At 42.2% G+C, this 22,815-nt stretch overlaps 2 protein-coding genes across 3 annotated transcripts; one reads left to right on the forward strand and one right to left on the reverse strand.

The window, feature by feature from the left end:
• Window positions 1–218: 218 nt before the first annotated feature.
• On the reverse strand, window positions 219–7,196 carry RPS7 (ribosomal protein S7). The gene is made up of 7 exons (XM_086745399.1): window positions 7,143–7,196; window positions 6,438–6,519; window positions 6,043–6,114; window positions 4,402–4,545; window positions 2,740–2,804; window positions 961–1,111; window positions 219–334 (listed from the first exon to the last, which is right to left on the reverse strand). The coding sequence occupies exons 2-7, from the start codon at window positions 6,510–6,512 to the stop codon at window positions 257–259; spliced, it is 585 nt and encodes a 194-aa protein (XP_086601525.1). The 5' UTR covers window positions 6,513–6,519; window positions 7,143–7,196; the 3' UTR covers window positions 219–256.
• A 5,604-nt stretch (window positions 7,197–12,800) lies between these two features.
• On the forward strand, window positions 12,801–20,475 carry RNASEH1 (ribonuclease H1). Of its 2 annotated transcripts, XM_086745353.1 has the most exons (9): window positions 12,801–12,852; window positions 12,964–13,022; window positions 13,097–13,221; window positions 13,753–13,947; window positions 14,532–14,631; window positions 15,106–15,160; window positions 16,247–16,331; window positions 18,998–19,122; window positions 20,016–20,475. In XM_086745353.1, exons 2-9 carry the CDS (start codon window positions 12,973–12,975, stop codon window positions 20,100–20,102), a joined length of 822 nt encoding a protein of 273 aa, XP_086601479.1. In that variant the 5' UTR covers window positions 12,801–12,852; window positions 12,964–12,972; the 3' UTR covers window positions 20,103–20,475. The 2 variants fall into 2 exon arrangements, with proteins under 2 accessions (XP_086601479.1, XP_086601480.1); XM_086745354.1 differs by lacking the exon at window positions 12,801–12,852 and having other exon boundaries at window positions 12,886–13,022.
• Window positions 20,476–22,815: the final 2,340 nt, after the last annotated feature.

Raw genomic sequence — 22,815 nt, forward strand, 5'->3', positions numbered from 1 at the left:
TTTGTCAATGTCAATTATTTTTGCAGGCTCTGGACTTTTTTTTGTCCAGAGTTGTGTTGCAACAGTGCCAAGAAAAACCTATGAGGGCTAGCATTAAAATGTTGGTGACTTAATACTTTGATACACAAATGTCACTCATCCAGACAGTAGAGAAGTCCCATGAACCAGTTAATCCCCACCTATGTTTATGGAATTCAATATTTAAATGAAATTACTCATTATATGAACAGTTGTTTATTCAGCCATTTTTTGCACTTTACAGCTGGAATTCTGGAAATTCAAACACCACATCTTTGCCTGTGAGCTTCTTGTAGACACCAGAAAACGTTTCCACCTGTGAAGACAAACAATCTTGTTTATAAATGCTGTGTAAGGAAGTAAAACGTATGTTAACATACTTCAGGTACTACACTATTTCCCACTGCATCTTCATTCTGAAGCAAACTCTCAGGATTATTATTTTCTTCCAGATTAAGGTAGCTGAGGATTTACATAGAAGACATGTTCTCTGGAGAATATTTGGAACCTCTTTGATGTGCAACCATAGGAGACCCGGAAAGCTGAGCGGTCCCAAACATGTCCCCACAGAAAAAGACTATGCAAAGTGATGGGGGACTTCAGGCTGTACCAAGCACACCTGTTCAAGGTCAAAACAAAGTGCTTCACTTAAACAAACAGAAAACCCACAAAAACAAACAAAAAACCCCAAACAAACAAAACACTGTCTGTTCCCATGAGGGAATGAACATAGTTACTTTACAATCCAGAGGTTTCGGCAAGTTGAACTAGAGCTTTAGTTCAAAGCTTGCCTCATCTTCAGCATCATACTCCAAATAAAAACAGAAGCATCTCCACTGCCACAAGCCAAAAACAGTCTTTCACTACATCACATAAGCAGCCTCTTAGCTATGCCAGAATGCCACCCCATCTTGCACAAGAAAGGAAAGTTATTTTGTTTACCTTGTGTTCAACATTGTTCTGTTGTGCTTTGTCCAAATGGACTTTTATGAGTCTGCTGCCGTCCAGTTTTACACGGATTCTCTTGCCCACGATTTCACTTGGGAAGACCAGGTCTTCAAGAATGGCATCGTGCACTGCAGTAAGCGTACGGCTGAAATGCCACATTTGTATCATTAAAACAAATCCTCTTGTCAAGGCTTAAACCTTCCATGGTCTAAACCTTCCACAGCATGCTTTAGCTGAAAATTCAGTGGTGTTTCGCTTTTGATTTTTTTTAATGCTGCAGAGTGACAATACCACACCTTTTCACAGGTTATGCAAAAATAAAAGCTAAATTCTACACTGAGCGCAGAAACGAGTGCATGACAGGAAGAAAAGTCAGTAGCGAGGTTTCTGATCTTTTAGATCACACAGTGCTTTGCAGCAACAGCCCTGAAACGTTCTTTTATTTCTACACATTTAAGTAAGGTTTTATTTAAATCAGAACCAAGTTGTCCTATCTGCAATTTTAACAAAGACCCTCACTGGAAGAGTTTTAAGTGTGCAATTATCTTCACCTACACAGAGTATGTTCATTGGAGACCCAGTTTTGAAAACACTGGTTTCTTCATCTGCCTAAACTACCAATGTATTACAGGAAAAGTCTAACTGATAAGTTTAGTTCATAACTTGGAAGACTGATGTCTACATTTGTGTTCTTGAACTGTCCAGAAGTGAGCCAAAATGAGAAAGTACAAGTCTAGATGACTAGTAAGATTTCCAGCTTCCCTAGCTGCAGTTTCAAGGCAGTATCACTAGTAACTAAGATCTGCATCTACAGCAGCATTTCAAACTTGCAAAGACTGGGATAGGTAAGGGAGACAAATATCAATCACGTTTCTGTGCTTGGCAATATACATATCACAGTTTTACAAAACTACTAGTCTAATCTAGTCTCAGGCTGAGAAAGGGACAGTCCTTCCCTCCTGCTGAAAGCGGCAGCATGCTAAACACTTACACAGATGCCAACTTCTCTAGCCATTGTGCAATATTCGTTTTAATATAACAGAGTCCTCCAAAGACAGGACTGCAGCTAGATGAGTACTATGAAACTACACTTCTAAATGCCATGTCTGACACAGTAATAGATACGACACAGGTATAATACCGGGGCTAGACAAAGTTACAGGAACATGCCCATGTCCTAAAGACAACAAACTTAAGACATGGACTACATCACGATATAGTAAGACAGATAACAGTACAGAAGAGGCAGTGATATCCAAGTTGACATAGTAGCGTTGCACATCTAGCAACGAAGACACTAGATGAGAGCAGGGAGGCCACTCAACACAAATTACTATACGACGACTGTTAAATTCATACTCAGTGGGACTACTCATACCTACACCCTCCTGAGCCACTCACTCCCTCATTGCATCCCTTCTGCCAGCCCTACCTTCTGTACAGTCTAACACGTGGTATGGATGCAGCTTTTCCTACAGCTTAAAAACCAAAATTCTTGTCAGCACACTGTGATAACAGAGACAGCAGGTTGGGGTTTCTTAAGCCAGCACAGCTGTAGCTGCAAATACAGATGGAGTTCTAAAAAATGCAACACAGTGCCCAAAGATGAGCATTTTACTGCCTCCTTTAGCAGCCAAATGGTAGAGATTATTTCAAGAAAGGACAAAACCACCCAATCACTTGAATGACTTCTCAAAAACTCAAGTAAGCATTACTTGACTAAACTACCAAGTTACAAAAGAAAGCTGTCATACTGAATCAATATTATCCTACCTCCTGGGACGCTTTTGCTTGTTTTTTGTGCGGCTTTTTCTTGTTGGCTTGGGGAGAATCCTTCTCTGTTAAGGAAAAAATAAGAAAAGGCATTTCTCAGTATCTAGTGCTTACAATCAACTAAAAAAAAAAAAAAACAACAAACAAAACAAAAAACCCAAACCACACAACAAAACTAAAACCATATTCACTTTTTTAACTAGAAACAGATGCATGAAATATCAGAAAGCGAGACTTAAGTATGCTCACAGCTACATCAGTACTAGAACCCTATATTGCTTGCAGAAGCTTAAATCCTGGTGTTGCTTTATTTCTCATCTACTGACCCTGTACTCAACGCACTGAAACAGAAGATTCATATTTCATCCCCTGCTGCCCCATGAATACAACCAGGTAATTTTATTATGTCATATTAGCAATCTGAAAAGACTTCTTGGGGAACAGAAATCTCAAAGAATTTTACAATTTTTGTTACACTGGGCTTACTACCCTGCTTTGCACCAAAGGCTCAGTCCCGTACTCAGCTGGGTGACATTTAAGCTTGAAACACTAGTTTGAATAATGAGATGTATTACATAATCCCGATCAAACACTGCCTTAAATATGATCTGTTCCAAAAGCAGTATCTACAGGTATTTATACCGCCTTGGATCAGTAAAACTTACTTTCTACTTCCCTATCTGCAAGGGCAAATGTTTTAAAACATTGAGTTTTAGATGCAGTTGAGCCACCTGCAGTATTTTCTACCAACACATCACAGCTGCTATATTCATGATGGAGTACTGTAATCCAAACCGGGTCGCATCATATTCAAAAGCAACGACATTTCACCTACAGCAGAAGAACTGCACACGTTCCCTTCTAAAATATGGATTACTAAACTGATAGGGAATTCTCAAGCACTTAATTTAAGTGAGGCAAAGGCACTTTATTAAAAGAAGTCTTCTTGGCCACAAAGATCCAGGGTGAGGTGCTCTGACTCTTAAAAGTATGTTACAAAGAATTTTTGGCTAAAAAGAGCTTCAGTCTAACAACTAACGCTCCACTCTGCAGACAGATCTCCAGAATCTGTCCACCCCTTGTAGTGCCCAGAGAGCACTCTATCACCTTTTCGTGGCTTAGCTTTTTCCATGAATTCAGAACTTGAGTCAGACTTTTGATTCCTCTCCTATTAACTTGAAACTTAAGTGCTTAGATTATGTAAGTGTAGTAAAGCTCCTATTAATAAATATTTGCTCCCTTTCACTTTCAAGCTTTACTTCTCACACTTCTGAAGGAATAAGAGAGGCCAGAACAGGAAAGTTATATCCTCCTCCAAAAAGCTTTACATCTCACCAAGGTTGCACAGCCTTGGCTGCTAGCTGAAATCATTTCAGCTTACAGCCACAGAAGAACATTCAATACATTTCCTGCTGGTACAAAAATATGCCTTATATCATTGTTACCTTGACTGGATAAGACAAGGGTAGTACAGCACTGAAACAGGTTATCCAGAGAGGCTGTGGAATCTCCATCCTTGGATGTTTTCAAGACTCAGCTAGACAAAACCATGGCTGACCTGATCTAACATTGGCCATAGTCCCGCTTTCAAGCATGAGGCTGGACTAGATGACCTCCAGGGATCCCTTCAAACCAACATTTTTCTTATTCTAAGTATTTTACCTGAGCAATGAACACCACATGCTTTCCACTGAATTTCTTCTCCAGCTCACGAACTAGCCGCACCTGAATCTTCTGGAAAGATTTCAGCTGAGGAACTGGTACAAAGATAATGATGGCTTTTCTGCCACCACCCACTTCAATTTCCTGAAACAGAAGTAGAAAGCAAGAGTTCAAGAAGCAATGCTTGGTTTGATTGTGAACACAGATATTTGACAGTCCTGCTTACAACTTGCGAGGGCGGGGGGGGAATCTGTTTTAATGCATTTAAGCACAAGCATTAAACAGAAAAATCTCTGTCAGAGCACTTGTTTGGCTGTAAAGGAGTGACTGGGAAATCAAATCCCACCATTTATTTCAGTCACATCCTCTCAATAGCAAAGCTCCTTCTTTCTGCATGATAGAACTTGTATGCTAGAATCCTAACTATACCGAACGCTTATCGCCACATCTGCAGGGGTACTTACATGCCGATACAAAGTTTCAAAAATTATTTGCCTCTAATGTAGGCTCTAGACAAAGTTCACAGTAATAAACCTCTTATTTTTGAACTGCTACTTCATGGAAATCAGCCTCTGTCCACCACTTGCCAAGGCCTGCATCACTATTCAAACAAAATATTTCCTTCCCCTCCAAATGCCAGCAGGTTTACATCACACCAATATGGATTACTTTTCCCCTGGTTTGTTTCTCCAACAGTTGATCAAAACCCTAGAAGTTTTTACAGGCTTTCAAGGCACTTCTCCCATGAACCTAACTGCAGGGACATCTGCATTCTCCAACAGAATGGAAAGCTGAATTCTTTTTCACCAGCTACATTCCCACATGAGTGGGATAACCATAGGAGATTTCTCACAAATAAAACTAAGTAGCTAAGTAAACAAAGACATTTTTCAAAACTCCTCATTGAAGACAGCACGCATTGCTGTACTACAGCAGTGAAGCAGTTCTTCTGAAGGCCTCTGAACTCGTATACCAAGCTGACTTCTGCATTCCCAGATTCTTTAACCTAACTCTAAGCAGCCAAGCATCTGTGTCTGCGTGCATATCGGTGGGCCTGGGCAAGAACCAAAAAGCAACCTACTTCCATCCAGTCTCCCAACAAATTCTAACACTAATTATCTTCCTTAAAGTTTCAGTTGCCTTTGTAAATGAAAACTAAAATTTACAAACAGGCAAACAGACAATCAAATCAGTCCATTACCTTGATCCACTTGGTAGATAAAAGAATATTTACAACAAACTGATTTTACAAAGAGCATTTCAGCTTATGTTCCTGAAAACGATTCTGCAATGCCTACATTAATGGCCAATAACTACACACGCTAAGTCAGTTTCAAACCTTAAGTCCAGCTTGCACAGAAAGTAGAACTACCACTTTAAACATGTTTATTTAAAACAATGAACTGCCATTTGAGTCTTTACAATGACTTTTCAGATCAGTTTCTAAAAAGAATAACTACTACAAAATCCTGTGTTAACAGCAAATACCAGAAAATAAACCACAACAACCTGTACTAAAACAATCACAGGCCACAAGAAACGGCTAAAGACATCATTCACCTAGTACATGAACATTCTCAAAAATTAAACACACACAGAGCAGGTCACCAAGCAATTCTTTGTGGAGAATGCCTCGCCTACCTTAGCTGCTGTGATGTTCAACTCCCGCAGCTGAGCTTTTAAGTCAGAGTTCATTTCCAACTCCAGCAGAGCCTAGAAAAATGAACATGCAGAATAATGCATTACATATGGCTCAATTCATAAGAATCCTCGAGATCAAAGTCTGTCCGCAGTGCCAGACAGCAGCTATGCTTTTTACCACAGTATCAAAGACTTAACTTCCTGTAAGTCACACTGACAGATGCAACAAGTTCAATTGGTGGGAACATGGGCTGACTGCTCCAGTTCCTAAGTGAATCTAAGGAAGAGCACACATTTATACAGCATCACCATCAAAGTTTAAGCTCTAGACAACTGTGACAACACAGTTTCCATAATTTGTAGTTAGTCACCAAACAGCTGGAAAAGACACGTACCTGGGATATACCAGACTCGAACTCATCTGGCTTTTCGCCATTAGGCTTCACAATCTTTGCACTAGAGCTGAACATGGCCTTTCTGCAACGCAAAAGAACATCTCAGTTGTCACCAGCAACACGCCTTCTGCTGCAAACACAGCCAGACTCTGCAACTCAACTACGCAGCCGCATGCTTCAAAGTGAAGCCAGAGAGAGCCCCACGGGCCACGCAGGCCCCAACGCGCCGCTCCAAGGGATGCCGACCACAACATGCGAAAACCGACCGGGGGAAGGATGGGCCCGCCCAGCGCGGCGCCCCGCGTGTGCGCCAAGGCGGCGGCGAGGCCCCAGGAGCACCGCGGAGGCGGCCCGGCCGCTCACGGAGCCCCACGTGCCGCCGGGCACGGCGTCCTCCCCGGTTCCCGGGGCCCACGCCCGGCCGCAGCCCCCTGCTCCCGCCCGGTGAGCTGGAGCTGCTGCCCGGCCGCAGCGGCCTCCCTCGGAGGAGCCGCCGGGGGAGGGCGGAGGAAAACCCTGCCAGCTCCCCTCCCCCAGCACCGGGCGCCTCGGTGACCATCGGGCCTCGAGCAGGCGGTAATCGGGGGCATCCCCACGCCGGGGCTGTCGTGAGGAGCGCCGCTCGGCGCCCGGCTCCGTATTGCGGCGGCGGTGGGGGAAAAGGCGGCGCCGCCACCGAGGCCCGCGCAGGACCCGGGCACCCACCTCTCTCAGCGCCGGCCTAGGAAAAGGGAGAGCTCTCGCGAGCCCGCCTCAGATCGCGGCGCGGGCAGGCGCTCGCCCCGCCCACAGCGGGGTGAAGCCAAACCAGGAAGAAGGGCAGGGTGGGTACCCGCGCGGGCCGCGAGCCGGCGGCGGCTTTCCCCCTAGCGAAGCCCGAGCGGACGGTCAGAGTCCTGGCGCGGCGCTCGCGGATGAAGTCACCACCAGCTGCTGGGCGCCGCGGGAGCGGAGGCAGAGGCAGGGGCTGCGGTTGGGCACATGCGCAGAGGGCGCGGCGGCAGCGGGGGAGGGGGGAGGTTCGCCGAGCGGCGGTGTGTGGGGTCTGCGCTCCCTTCCCGCCGGTGCCGCGCTCCCAGTGCTGCTCTCCCTGTGACAGCGAGGGAGGAAGGAGACAAGCCTGCTCCGCCCTGTCTCTCCTCGCTGCCACTCTCTTCCCCGTGGACCTGGCAAGCGTGGGGCAGCCCTCGCTGCCCTGCCTCGCTTCAGGGGCTCCCGGCCGCTTCCCTCCTAGCCGCAAGTTTTCGGCCTCCAATGTCGAAACGCTTCGTCTGTAAATAGACACCAGGATCACAGCCTTGGCCGTGTGGTGGGCTCGGTCTGCTCCAGCAATGGCGGGGCCCATAGACCAAGTGTGTGTCTGCTGTTGCGGAGCTCCCTCACCCACGTCGCGTGCTGTGCCAAGCAGCAGCAGCCACCAGCTTTAAAAACAGAATAGGACAGCAGATGGTCTTTTTCCTTCTCTTGCTGTTTCATCTCTCCACATTCAATTTAGTGGGCCCCAAGCTCACCCGTGATGTTCTGCCCTTTCAAGGAAGAGGAGACCCATTGGAGCAGTCTCTGGCATACCACAAGGCATTCTGCCGGAGAGAGACAGCCAAAACCACGCTGGGGAGCATGCTGACAACCAGAGAGGACAGGCAGTCGTGTGCCAGCTTAGATCTGTGCTTAGGCTTTGTTTTGTGTACCTCTATAAACATGACCTCTCAGTTGCTTCTGCTGAGACACTGTCACAGCAATGAGTTACTAAACTGCCACGAGACTAGAAATAGCGCACGAGTCTTCACCTGTGTTCAGGTTCTAACTCAAGATACGAAAGTCCTGGGCTCCATGTATTCTCCCATCACTGGAAGCACTTTTTATTATATATTGTGTTAGTATCTAACAAAGAAGGCACTATTAACACTTCAGTTGCATGCTGGTAAAAGGAACAAGCTGTGCTCTAGTTTTGAAAGAAGTGACTTGCACATTGATTTAGGTGCAAGTGGCTGGCTGTGCATCTAAAGTGGAGCTAAAACCTTGCCTTGACAAAAAAAAATCCCCACCTTGACATTTCCCTGTTAACTAATTTAGAGAGGTTCCCTGCTCAAGGGAAAGCCCCGCTCTGAGGCAGCTGTGCCGCTCTTGGCACGCACTGTCAGGAGATGCTAGATCCAGGAATGCGGTTCAGAGCGCTGGTTCTGTGCTCAGATTCCCCGAATAACCCTAAGAGCAGCCAACTTCAGCTTGTAATACCATATTCACTGTTACTGTGTAATAGTGTATGTGAAGTCTATTACTTAAAAATAATCCAGTAGTGGAGTAAAGAGTTCCTGTTGTAAACAAAAAACTGACAAGGACACCCCCCACAACTTAAACAAACTTAGCATCTCCAGAAGGTAGCTTGTTGTGTTTTCTAACATTTGTGAAATTTTTGCTAAATTTATGATAGCTGGAAAAGCAGATTGTTCAGTTCCCATTTTTCTCCCACGTCACTCTTCTTTCCTTGCATGAATTCAATGAATGGGAAAAACTGCCCAGCTCATACTGATGTCCAGGATTAGTATTTATAGAGATTTGAAATTATCTAATCAACAGTGATGAGGATCTGATTGAAGAGTAAAAAAAAAGAAAGATAACAGGTAATCATCTCAGCAGTCCAGTAGTCTGCATTCAGTTTATACTGTGAAATCCTTTACAAGTGGGAGAACAAATAGATGGTGTGCAGATGGATACTGGAGTTTTCAGACTGTTAATGAAGAAATAAAGACGCAGTGTGACTATCTACAGCTTCCCATCCCCATGCCGTTAGTGCTACTGAATAGACCAGGATGCTACGTAAGAGCAACAAGAGAAGAAAGCGTAGAGAGAGGTTTCCTTTCTGACACTGACTGTGCATTAGGAGAAGGATGTTGAGATCTATGTGGGCTTTACCCAGTCAATAACGCCTGGTATCCAAAGCACCTGACAGGTTTTCAAGAACCATTGCATAAATGTGATCTTTAAAAGAAGTTATGCCATTACAAAGTAATGTAATTAATGAGGTTCTTGTGAGACTCAGAGTGCGCAGGGTGAAGAAGTGGAAGGAAAAAGTTAGGTGTGTTACAGAAGTATCCCAACAGTAACAGGACAAGGTCTCATGATGCTATGGATAACGTGATTTAGTATAATAAGTGAACAAAACAGAGTCAGGAGGCAAGACTTGTCAGTGTCATAGCTAACTCTCAAATCTGAAGCAAGACTGAGTCCATTACTAGTTCACTTCTCTGAAAGAGGCTTATACAACCACACCAAAGTTTCAAAGCTCATGGGTACGCTGTTCCTCTAAGGGTCGACTGGACATTGCGATGATGCTAAGGGATTACTAATTTGCAGCTTCAATGTCACATGGTTTTACCCTGAAGTACAACCAAGTTTTTCGTTCTGCAAGATAAAACACCTCCTTTTCCTGTCTTATATTATTAATCAAGGTAATGAGATGGCAATATAACTTACACGTGCAGGGCATGCTAGATAAAATGACTACCTAGTGACCTACCTACCGAAAAGCTCAGTTTTAAATGAGAAACTTCGTTCAGGTCACATCGAATTTTGCTCTAAAAGCTTATGTGGGGAACCGCATTATGGTTAAACATGTTGCAAGCTAAAATAATTATCAAAGAAGATCAAAATACTTAGCTAATGTGTACATGACATGCATTAATGTGGAAAAAAGTAATCAGCTAACATTTACAGTAAGTTTAAGTAAAAATGTCCTACAGACACATGCCCTTACTTAAGTGATGAGTGTATTTTTGTATACATATGTTAAATCTTTTTTTTTTATGCAGACTGTCAGTTACAAGTACAGAAGTAACTGCCAAGAAAATATGCTAATGAATTAATGAACAAGTTTCAGTTCTAGAGTGGGAGGGAAACACAGGACTCCTTATGAGCTGAATAAGGGGGGTAGTAGAACACAGCTGAATTTATAGTACAATAGGTTGAGAAGAACATTTGCTATCAGGCCATGGCTCAATGGCCACTCTCATTCAACATGGTGCCACCATGTTTCCACCAGAACAGGAGGGCTTGCTCTCCTTTCTTTTTCCCTAGCTGCTCATTCCCAGTACCTCAGCTGTGGTAGCACAAGCACTCTTGCAAGCTTTGATTTGGCAAAAATTGAGTAGATTTGTATGTCTCCTCAGCTTATTCTATGGTGGCTACAGAGGGTTACCGTATGTAACTGTGGTATCGACTACAAGTGCTAAATCATTTATGAAACCCACTTAAAGTCCTACCGATATATACATTATTCTGTGTTCAGCTGAGTAGAGCTTTTGTGATTGGACCCTTCAGCTTTGCAGGTGGGGACTAAATGGTTCACTTCTTCATGAGTTTTCGCGCTTACTCCACAAAACTGTGAGTTACAGAGCCCGAAACATCCTCTCTGCCCTGGGCTGACCGAAAAACTCCATAAATCCACTAGTTCTACAGCAACCACAGGGCAAATACCATGAAGCAAGCACAAATATCGCTTAGCCTAGCAATGCTAAATGCAACAGTAGTAAAAATGCCAGCTGTCATGTGAGGAAGGGGATCCTTCTGTCCTTCCACTGCAGCACAACAGCAAGGAAAAATCAGCAATGGAGATGTAGCAGTGAAGGTAGGGCTAGCTGATCAAACACAGCCTCAGTTTTTACCAACTGGGAGAAGGAGGAATGAAGGTAATGTATATGGTACTCAGTGGACTTCAAAAGTAATTTTTTTTCTGAGCTCTGCATGTTTATCATGACAGAAGGAGAGTTACTGTTCAGTCCTTGCATGTAATTCGATGTATGAATCTGTCTGTTCAGAGAAATAATGGGTGTAACAGAAGGTCTTTTCTTTCCCTATCACTTACTGCTCGTTGCTTTTTTATTATGTCTTGCCCAAAGAATACTGTGAGTAATATAAATGTGTAAACCTGCAAGGAATAAGAAATACATCTGCTATAGAAAACCATAATTAAAAGAAAAGCTAACCAAAAGCAATAAAATAAAAATATCACATATAGGAAGTAATGAAAAACCTGAGAGTCTCAGTGGAAACCTTTACCAAGATAATTAATGTAAATAATCTTGATCTGAGAAAATCAGACGTAAGCATTTTGTAAGTGAAGTAATATGAAGTCTCATGAATACATTAGGAAAAGCAAGAAAAACGCAGTAATTATATTCTGATGCAACCCTGACCAGTTATTTTCTGTATTCCACCAAGGCCTATCAAATGCATATGCTCTTTGTTTTGTTTTGTTTTTCAAAGAGAGGTATCATCTAACTGATAAACACAGTAATGCTGAACTTATTGCTGCATTTGCAATGGAAGGCAAAATTAACATCAGTGTTTCACATCCGTTACATTTTACTAGGCCACCTGTGTAAATCTGACTGCAACACTCTGGCTCTGACATCTTGAGGTTGGTTTTGTTGCAATACATCCATGTTAGAGCTCTAATGGAAATCCAGCAGCTGAAATCACAGCAGCATATATACCTTGGGCTGGTTCTAGAGGCTCCCCTGTGCTCCCCTCTTCTGTACTTTGATCTTACAAGAAGCTCAGCTGAGGCACTGAGTTTGGACATACCCAGATCTCCCAGCTTTGGTCTCCCAGTACGTGACACACTTGGTATGAGGAGATACATGACAGCAGGTTGTAGCTGGCAACAATTTTTACTTTGGCCTGCTTGGAGCATGTGGTCCTCTACTTCAGAGGCCATCACAGTAGGGGCCTGAGCTGGAACATGCTTACCAGCAGCCCTTAGTTTAAATAGGAGGGTGAGAAGCAGTTTAATGACCTTCTTCAGCTCTAGACTTTTGGTTGTATGGAATATGTTGACACTTGTGCCATCTTTCAGTGGCAATTCTTCCTCAGTGCTCATCAAGCCGAGGAGGGCAAGCACGGCCTGTGCAGCCGGTTGTGGGCACGTTCACTCCTGGGTGGTGCTCCGTGCGTTTTAATGATTCGTTGGGGGCCAACAGGCCGCTGGTGCCGACGGTAGGACCGGGACCATTATTTGGGCTAGCAGGGGAGATCGTCAGCCAAGAGCACCTGTGAGATTTTAGTCTTTCAGTAACTGGAGCTTTCAGAGTGAGGAGTTCGTGCAAACTGCTGTGATCTCGTGCACACATCCTGTGCTCCCCTCAAAGCAAAAGCTGATGTGGATAGCTTTTAAAATACAATTATTATGGAGTGGGAAACAAAACAAAACAAAAGACCGCAGAAAAACCCCAAACGCTCGGCTTTTCTAGTAATTTTGGCCTTTCTCGCGGCTCGTAGGGAAGCCCTCAGCGCGCCCTCGCTTCCGTTACCTCGCCGGTCGGTACGCATGCGCAGGAAGGGGCCGCGGCTGGCGGGAGGCGGATGAGGCGCATGCGCGACGGCTGAGCGGCGGCGCTGCGGCTGGGGCAGCGGCGGGGTGTGGTGGCCGAGGGGGGGTGCTGAGGGGCGGGGGCGCGGATGGCGGCGGGGCTGCGCCATGTTGCGGTGGCTCGTGGCGGTGCTCAGTCACTCCTGTTTTGTCTCCAAGGGCGACAGCATGTTCTACGCGGTGCGCAAGGGCCGGCGGACGGGCGTCTACCGCACCTGGTAAGGGCCGCGGCCGGGGCTGCCCGGGGGCCGCCGCCGCCGGGCCGGCCTCACCCCCGCCCCCTGTGTTGCAGGGCGGAGTGTCAGGAGCAGGTGAACAAGTTCCCCTCCGCCAGCTTCAAGAAGTTCGCCACCGAGAAGGACGCCTGGGCATTCGTGCGCGCCGGCCTCCCGGGGCAGCAGCGGCCCGAGCCGGCAGGTAGCTCGGCCTCCCCTCGCCTCCGCGCAGCCTGGGCGGGAGGGAGGGCGGCCCGCCGAGGGGGCGGGGAGGGAGGCGGGCCGCGCTGCGCACCGGCACAACGCGCCTGGCTTCTGCATGGCGTCTGTGTAAACAGAGCGGCTTCTGTCTGTCCTCCGGTGGAGGCCCGGTAACGGGGGGAATGCCGTGGTGGTAGGTGCAGTGGTGGCACAGTGGCGCAGTGCTGGATTTGTCTGTCCGATTAAAGTAGTTCTGTAGATGTTTGAAGAGTATTGCTTGTACCGTGTCCGTTTTAAGGGCAGTTGTGTGTGTGTCTCCACTTCCGTTTGATCCAGGATCAAGAATGACTGGTGTATACTGCAGTGTTTTTTGCATAATAGCTTGGTGATGGCTCAGTTCACCAGACTAGTATTGCTAATAAGTGATAACTGTTGTCTTTAGAAGCAGTCGTTTCAAGTTAAATTTTATCTTGTATATAGTTGAATTTTTTTTTTTTTTTTTTTTTTTTTTTTTTTTTTTTTTTTTTGGAAGAGGTACACAGTCCTCCAGCTGTAACACAGGAAAATGGAAGCCAGAGAGAGGATTCAGAAGTAAACGTCTTGTGTTGCAATACATGCAAAAGGCCATTTGAACAGTCTACAAATGAAGAACACATTGCAAAGCGTGTAAAACATGATGAATTATACTCAGCACCAACAGTCAGTGACAATAAATTTTCATATATGGGTAAATGCTTTTGTTAATCTTGTAATTCTTTCGAGTTCTTTGTTTTCTTTTGTAGGTAACAAGTGTAATTAGTGGAAAGCTTTTAGGGAAGTTTGTGTATGGCAGCACCGGGCCCAGTGTAACATTGTGGGTTTTGTTTGTTTGTTTGTTTTTTTTAATGGAAATGTGAGCCATGATATTTTTGTTCACATTGTCTTTCAATGTAATAGTAATTGGCTTTAACTGGTGTCTACTTATAGTTTAATCTGGTCATTACAGATGTGGTTTTGTGTGTCTAGATTACAGACTGTATTAAATACAGATGTAGCCGGGAAGCTTTAATGTTAGCTGAAGGCAGGAACTGTATTGAGAATACAGAACATGGGGCAGAGATGCTTCTTGAGGCCGACTGATTTGGGAACAGTGAGGGTGTGAAGCTGCAGTGGGAGTTCTGGTGTTCTGCATTACTAATTTACATGGCTTCCGTAGTTAACATTTTGAAGGCTCTCTGGCGATTAATCTGCTGGCAGACACTTCTTTTTGCTTTAAGAAATTATGTCCTTGAAGGAGTGCTTGAATTTCTGCTTTTGTTAATTCTTTTGTAGGTGACTTTGCAGTCGTTTATACGGATGGCTGTTGCTCGGGTAATGGACGTAACAGGGCACGCGCTGGAATAGGTGTCTACTGGGGACCAGGCCACCCTTTGTAAGTAGCTGGATGGATTTTTTTTTTTTTTTTTAAATATATACTACTGTTTTGTGTATGACTTACGTACCAGCCTCCTTTTGAATATGAAACCCTGCTATTGAGACTCAAAATAACAGTGCTGTGAGATTAGTGAGTTACTGAGAGAAAAAAATAAATCAGCTTCTCTAGGAGGTAAGAATGTGGAGAAAATCAACTGGAGATACTATTTTTAGGGGCTGAAGCTATAATTCGGATGCAGAAAGTTTTAAAATAGGTGTAGGTGTCCACAGAAGACAACAAATGTAATTGCGTATTGATGATGAGTCTACATATGCAGGTTGCACTATGCAGGCGGAAGTTAGAGCTAAAATTTCTATTCAGCCTCCTTTGCAAAAAGGAAATTCTTTCTCCTGTATTTATTTTTCTAATATGTTCTAATTGTACACCACTCTGAATACTCGGGGTAACTAATCATTCATTCCTTGCACACAGAAATACCAGTGAAAGACTTCCTGGACGGCAGACTAATCAAAGAGCAGAAATACATGTAAGTAATAAATGTCCTAAAATGCTTCTGCGTGTAGACCACAGTAGCACATTCATAATTATTTCAACTCTGTCCTTCAGAAGCCAGTTATGGAGCTGTGGGGGAAGTACACATTCAAGTTATGACTTGAAACAAATTGTTCTCAAGTTTTATTTATCTACATTGTTTTTGAACAAGGAATAATTCACCTTGAGAATTCCCAAGCACAGCTATTTAAAACAGCCTTGCATTAAAAAGCCTGATTCTCAAATCTGTATAGTATCCTTTGCATTTTTGATGCGTATATCTCAGACCTTGGGGTGAGGGCTGCTGAGTAACGGTTAAAAGGAGAATTGGCTTCTTGTGATAGGATCAGAATATCATATTCCTTTAGTAAATGTAACCAACAATTCTAGGCTCTCAGGAGTAACTTCTGTTACTTCTGAAGTAAGCTTCCGTTGGCAACAGCAGACTTAGTCTTCCCTTTTCACCTCACCTTAATTCTGATACTGCTGCTGTCTCGCACATTGTATTTTGAGATACAGTGAAATGGGGAATTGATGTGCTTAAAAACCACAGTAAGTGCATTTTAGTGAAGGATAAGCAGAGGTGATGGTGATGTGCCAGGGTTCAAACTTTTCAGCTCTACATCCAGACCCAGCTACTTCTCCCTTACTGTATTTCATTGCACAAAAAAAAAAACCCACCACCCTTTTTAGGGATTCCAGACTACTGGAACCGGTATGACTCCTTCCTCCTCAAAGTTATGGAGAAAATGCCTAAAACTTGGTGTGCAGTTAGCAGAGACTTTGATAGTTAGGAAATTGGGCAGAGAGCTGCTCCTGCAATACGGAATTGAGTATCAGAATGTTTGTGGGGTTTTTTTGCCAGTGAAACTTAAGTGGCTTCTTGTTTGTCTGGTGCATTAAGTGGTTCTCTGCACACGTATTTGTGAAACTACTCTAAAGCATGTTGGTACTCATTGACGGAGAGATTGCAGTAATATTCTGTACAGTTCCATGTTAGCATCAGGTACTTCACTGGTATTTTAATGGCATGTGTTCAAAATCCTGTTCTGAATTGTGATTCTGTGGAAATGTTCTTAAGGCAGCCTGCAAAGCAATAGAGCAAGCGAAGAGTCAAAACATCAAGAAACTAATTATCTACACTGATAGCAAGTTCACTATTAACGGTAAGTTAATTATTTTTAGTTTTCCTGATTCTTAAAGACACACTGCGCACAATTTCATTACCTAAGGCCCACAGAACACGCCGAGGCCTGGGGAGAGGGATATAAGGAGCAGAGCGTATAACTTAATTCAGTACTCCTGCCTGCTTGGGGAGAAGCTTCAGGATATTGCAAGGATTACCTGCCAACCGTATGAAATTCAAGTAGAGACAAAGTGCCTGTTACAGTAAAGAATGGCAGAAGTAACTAAGAATTTGTGTCTTAAGGCATTCAGTATAACACAAAGCCTAGAAAAAATGTTTTTCATGTATACTCGGTTAAAGCGGTATGCAGGAAAGTACACAGAAGTTGGTGTAGTGACCCTTTAAGGTTCTTCTCTGGTTTGTTTTGTTTGGATTGGAGAGGCTGTATTAATACACAAACATGGAGTATATTCAAGTTTCCCTACTTTTTACGTGTAGACTATGTTACTAAATTTTTAGGCTAGACTAGAAGACTAGCCAGAGATGATACATGCTCAGAGGGTGTATTTACAGTTTCACCTTCATCCAAAGACTTGGAAAATTTAATTTTATTTCTTAGAAATACCACATGAAGCAGCCAGTAAGACGTAATTTCTGAGTGAACTTTGGCTTTCCCTCAGATCTTCAGATTTTACTCCTATGATAATTCTGAACAGCATAAGTATTCCTTCTGTGTATTTCAGACTTTTATGAAGTACATGTGTTAGCTATTTCCAGATGACTTTGGAGGTTTTTTGGAAACAAATTCAGAAACTAGAGGAAAGCAAAATGACTTAATTGAAAATTAAATTCCATTTTTTTTTTTTTTTAGGGGAGGGGGGAAATGTGTGAGCATCTTGTTCGTAGGATATCTTCCTATACTTGAGTGCTAACACTGAAAGTAATTATTTGTTTCAGTGCTTGTTACTAATAAAGCAAATAAATGGTTTGTATGTTAAAAATCCGTGTGTCTTTTCCTCCAGATAAGTTGTTCTGCTTTCCCCTAATTTCTCAAAGTGGAGGAGTATGAAGGAGGAGCATCAGGTTTTTTCCTTTTTCAAGTGGCTCATGTTTAGAAGTAAAACAAAACTTACTTTGGAAAACTCTGGGTAGTAGCAGTACCCTAGAAAGAACAGAAAGCTACTGAGTAGGAACAAGTGACTGCTAGTCAGGGATGGAGTTGCTGGAGCTGTCACTTGTTGATTGTTTCAAATTCTGTTAGCTTGCATGTGCGTGAAGAGGTTCTGTCCAGAAGTGAAAAGTGTCAAGGACTTGTGCTCTGTCCTCCTCATTCTAGTTCATAAGTTGAGAAAGGGACACTAAATGTTAAAAAGCAACTTAAAGGAATTTTCCATTGCTTTTCCCCAAGGATAATCTCATAAATCTCATTTGAGTAGCTTATTTTCCCCAGAAGATTTAGGTATAACATTTCCTGTAGGAGCAGAATGTGTGTGTCTCTTTTTTTTTTTTTAAGCTGTTGTTGGTGAGGTTTTTTTATTCTCTCCAGAAGCTTTCTTAAAAAGGGAAGAGTAAAAGGAAGAGTGTCTACTCTTTAGAACTGGATGTTGCATGCTGATCAATAGAATGCAAGTGCATAATTTGTTGCAAGAAGCAAGTTGTTAAAAGCATTAAGGAGCAAAGAAACATATTTGCAATTCTTTGCTTTGTGGGAGAAAAGTCTGTACTGTTTTGTCTGTGAAACTGGTGTTAAGAAGGAAAAGTTGCTGTGTCGGATAAAATTCCTGTTAAACTTAGGTATGAGACTGAAGTATCAGGGAGGAAAAGAAGCAGCTTTAGTTGCAGTGTCTTAGTCTCTTTGGTTTTGCTTGCAGTTTGCTCTTGCATTTTGGGTCACTGAGGTGCAGGTTCCACTCTTGTTTAATCAAAATTATTTTTAGAACCTGTCTAGGAGTTATTTTTTAAAATAACCAGGAAAAGGAGTGTTGCGGTAAGTACAAGTGGATGTGCTTTGGTTTGCATGAGGTTTTGTGTCCAAGGTTGGTGATTCTCTGTTTGATTCAGGTCTGTTTGTCATGAAAGCAGGTAAGGATGTCTTGGGCTGTTGAGATTAGCAAAGATATTAAAAAAAAAAAAAAAAAACCAAACAAACAAAAAAACCAAAAAAAAAAAAAACCCCACCTTATTTAAGGAGTAATATGGTACATTTTCTGGCCAGCAAAGGATAGCCAGAATGTTAAATCTTGTTCTGTAGAAATCTGCTTATGCAGTCCTTCTCTGAAGGACTCTGTTTAGTGTGCAGAAGCCATAAGACAGGTGTCCATCTGTTTTTCCTCTGTGCGTGTGTGCCTTCTCAATCTCTCAAAACAAATAAAGCCATAAATTTGTTCTAGCTTATTGTACCATCAAGCAAATCCTTAGCTTCAGTTTATTGAAGCTGACATTGTAATTTTGTGTGTAATGCATATATAAGATTGTAGTCTTTAAATATCCATTGAGGAAAACATGAGTGGGTAACTAAGGTAATAATGGAAAAATACAGTCCTGAAAGACAGTAGTAGAGAACCAAATGAGTATATTCTGTCTCCAGTATCTTTGCCTGAGACTTTGTACGGAGTTAATTGTCTTTTTAAAAGGCTGTTTTCCTCCATCTTGATCCTTGCTGGCTGCTTTCATAGCATTTTTATGGTGATGCTCCCTTTGTTACAGGTATTACAAGCTGGGTTGACAACTGGAAAACAAATGGCTGGAGAACAAGTTCAGGAGCAAGTGTAATAAATAAAGAAGATTTTGAAAGACTTGATAATCTATCAAAAGGCATAGAAATTCAGTGGGTGAGCACCGTGTTTCTTAATGACATCTTAAATGCACTTCTTGTAAAAAATTTTGCAAGTATGACTGTAAGAATTTTATAGACCATAATATTATTTTACATCTATAAATAAATGCAGGCAAATAAGCAACATAACCTAGGCTCTTGGAACCAGTATTTCATTTATTAAAATGCATGTTTATATTTGTGTACTCTCTCTGGTTACTACTTATAAAATGCCTGCAATAATTGTTTTTAGTTTGTTAGTACTGTTAGTAGATGAAACTTCCGTTTCTGGAAATCTGAGCTTAAAACATAAGAGTGTCTTTTTGAGTCATAGCTCAATTTCTGGATTTGCTTTTCAGAACTCTTAAGATGCTGGTTCATTGGTGTAAATCAATCACATGAGTGTCTTTAAACGGGGAAAACTACGAGAGTATAATCCCAAATAAACAGACTCTAGTTTTCTGTACTTGTAAAAAACACAGTTCAAGAAAACTGGACACAGAAATTTCCTTAAAATACTCATTTTTAAGTTTTAAATTGTTAGTGGCATAGAGGTCTGGCTTTCTAGGAAAAGATTAACTTGGTTTAAGCACTGAATGCAGAGAGATTTTTTTCTCTGTCCTTTGAAAGTGAGAATTTTGAGTTGGAGCTGTTCTCTGCATTTCTTAAAGGCTAGGTTAGGTGGTCCTTATCCAGTTCACTACTATTTGTAAAGATGATTTGCACAATTTGGCAAGACTTTTCTAGAGGAAGGGAGGCTATAAACATTCCTGGGGAGAACACATAAGGACTAGATGTGCGGAGGGCGCCTCTAAGGAAGTGCTACTACACTGAATTAGAGGGTGTTGTGTGATCAAATTTCACGTGTGTACTTGCATATCTAATGCTACTATGCTTTTGTCCCAACAGATGCATATTCCTGGCCATGCTGGCTTCCAAGGAAATGAAGAAGCTGATAGACTAGCAAGAGAAGGAGCTAGTAAACAAAAGTGCTGATGTACTGGGACTAGAGACTGTTGCAGTGGGAGGAAAAAGAACTAACACCACAGTGGCAACTTGAACTGCTGTAATTGTTTCAGAATTGAACTTTGAGCTGTACTTTCTGGCCTGAAGTGTTAAACATATACCAACTTCTGGGAAGAAAAAAACCCACGTTTTCTTCTATAGCATTTGTTTTACAATCGAGTCAATATTTAGTTGATGAATACTGTGTTTGCTTTTTCTCCATCTTACCGAAGGGCCGCAGTCAGTGTTTTTAGCTGTCTTGTAGACTTCTGAATTCACCATAAAGACAGACTTCTGAAGAAGTAATATTAAATCCTAAGTGTTCTGTATTTACCTCTTAGTGAAATAAATTAAATTTTTTGTACAGAGATGTATATTAACAGCTGAAAATAATGGAGGCGGGGAAACTTTGGGGTTGGTTGGTTTGATAAGAGGTCAGTGACCTAACACCAGTAAGCGTTGGTGTTCTGGCTCTAGCAGTAACCTCTGTACAGATGGGCCTGTAACACTCACCTGTGCCTCACAGTATCATCAGTTACAGCATCTGTAGATTTCTTTGTAACGTTACTTAATGTTGCAAGATAGTATGAAAAAAAAAACTAAAAAGCCAGGTCACAGGAAAACTTGAACAATTAATTTTTACTATTCTTCTCTGTCTAGCTGCTTAATGTCTTTGTTTCTGACTTCCTGTTTCCATTAAGTAATTTTTTAATGCATACTGATTCTCATTAGCTTTGTTAGTTCCTCTTCAGTGTTGTCCCAAAGATGATAATTGACCATTTTAGCTGAAGTGGAACAAGAAGATGATCAGCTTCTTCAGGTCTTCCAGATGTCAAGTGCTTGACTTGATTTTTTTTTTTTTTTTTTTCTTCCCAGTCAATGATGAGATTAATGGAATGGCTAATGTGCACTTGAATTCAAGAGTAATTACCAGTTATCAACATAGTTTTATTTTCTCTGCGTCTATGTGGGAAGAGCAAATAAGTTTGCTATGTTACCTTTGTCAATTTCTTTGTAAGGTACCTTCATACCATTGAATGGTAGGGCTTAAGCTATAAGTGACTGAATTTTTTTTTTTTATTTGTTATTTGCTATACCGAATGGTAGAGCTGCTGAAGCTTGATATCTTAATAGTTCTCATGCATTATAAGAGCTTTACTGAGGCAGAGTATGAGCTCTTACGTATTTAGAGTCATGAATTGTGTGAATGAGGAAACTGGCTAGCTAGAAGTTAATAGATGAGTGAGGGGGTTTTAAAATTTGTTTTACCTCATCCAAAGCTGCACAGTAAAGCTCATCTAGGGGTAGGGTAGTGCACTGATTAGATTTTTTTTTTTTTTTTCTTTTCTGCTTCTTTTGTGTATATGCACACAACTGTCCATCTATTTATTTATTTTAGAAATCTGGCTTGAAGGAAAACACCCCATCATCTCTGGTCAGGTCTCTCTGAGGCAGAACAGTGTGACGAAACAGTGAAGAGGTGGCATCTGATAATGTCTGTCATATATCTCCAGTTAAATATGTAGATCCTCCTTACTGCATGGAAATCTGTGTGGTTGTTGTTTTTTAGGGGTTTTGGGGTTTTTTGTTCTTTTTTGTGTGGTTTTTGTTTCTTTTGGTTTTTTTTTGTTTTTTTTTTTTGTTTTAAGAAGCAGCAGCTCTGGGAAAAAAATAGCATACATAATGGTGGGTAAATCATAACATCAGTGTAATACTGAATTTAAGCAACTTTACTACCTGAATCTTAACAGGTATATTATCATAAGAAGGACTTCTATGTTAATTTGATACCAATGTTTATATTTCCTACTCTGTAAATTCAGAACAAAAGAAAGCGAAGAAGAAAGTTGCAAGATTGAGGCTGATTAAAGAATGGAAAACAAATAATACTTCTCAACAGGGGCTTGATAACCCAGAGAGGATATTGGCCGTTCAAAGCATTCTTTTCAGGAAACTGAAACTTCTGGAGGGTATTGGCATTTACCAGCTGTGAGGTGCAGTGGATAGGCATTGAACTTCTGGCAGGGTTGGTATGTGCTTCTACAACTAAATGTGGACAATACCAGCATTAGTCCAGCTTACCTGTAATGTTAATTGCAATTAAATTTTATGCAGAATCGATAACCAGTAGTCCTTACACCTGAATGCATTAAGGGGATCTGGTAGTATTTCTAAGAATGTGAGAAATGATGGTTAAGACATTTTGGTAAATATAAAACTCTTTAGGAAGAAAAATGTTTAAGGAGGGATTGTTTCTTTTTCATTTGTTTCTCTGTCCTTACATCATGCTTTAGCTGGCTGTTGGTTTATTTATGGTGTAGAATCACAGAACCATGTAAATTGCAGAACTCTGGGGGCTGGAATGTGTCTTGCCCACCCCAGCTCAAGTGGGTCACCCAGAGCAGGTTGCTCAGGGTGCAAATATAGGCTCCATGGATGGAGATCCACAAGCTTTCTGGGTGGTCTGTTTTACCAGTGTTCCTTTTCTTTTTTTTTTTCTTTTTCTCTAGTTTTTCTATTTTATTTTTTATTTCTCTATATTGTGGGGTTGCAACTCAGGCCTTTGAGGCTGACACGTGTCAGTAAATTCAGTCAGAGCATTACTGCTGGGGCAGAATAAATGTGACCACAACTACTGCTGAAGTTTGGCGTCATGTGTGCTGTAACCAGTGTGCTGCCCAAGCGCGGGGGTGAGAAGCCCTTT

The sequence above is a fragment of the Chlamydotis macqueenii genome, chromosome 3 (assembly GCF_036417535.1).
Source record: "Chlamydotis macqueenii isolate bChlMac1 chromosome 3, bChlMac1.mat, whole genome shotgun sequence".
NCBI lineage: Eukaryota > Metazoa > Chordata > Aves > Otidiformes > Otididae > Chlamydotis > Chlamydotis macqueenii.

Coding starts and splice junctions, on each gene's coding strand:
- RPS7 (XM_086745399.1), bottom strand. CDS start 6,512: ATGTTCAGCTCTAGTGCAAAGATTGTGAAGCCTAATGGCGAAAAGCCA. Junction 1,112..2,739: donor AAGCAAAAGCGTCCCAGGAG/GTAGGATAATAT, acceptor GTGGCATTTCAG/CCGTACGCTTACTGCAGTGC. Junction 335..960: donor AGAACAATGTTGAACACAAG/GTAAACAAAATA, acceptor TTGTCTTCACAG/GTGGAAACGTTTTCTGGTGT.
- RNASEH1 (XM_086745354.1), top strand. CDS start 12,913: ATGTTGCGGTGGCTCGTGGCGGTGCTCAGTCACTCCTGTTTTGTCTCC. Junction 13,023..13,096: donor ACGGGCGTCTACCGCACCTG/GTAAGGGCCGCG, acceptor CCTGTGTTGCAG/GGCGGAGTGTCAGGAGCAGG. Junction 16,332..18,997: donor TAGCAAGTTCACTATTAACG/GTAAGTTAATTA, acceptor CCTTTGTTACAG/GTATTACAAGCTGGGTTGAC.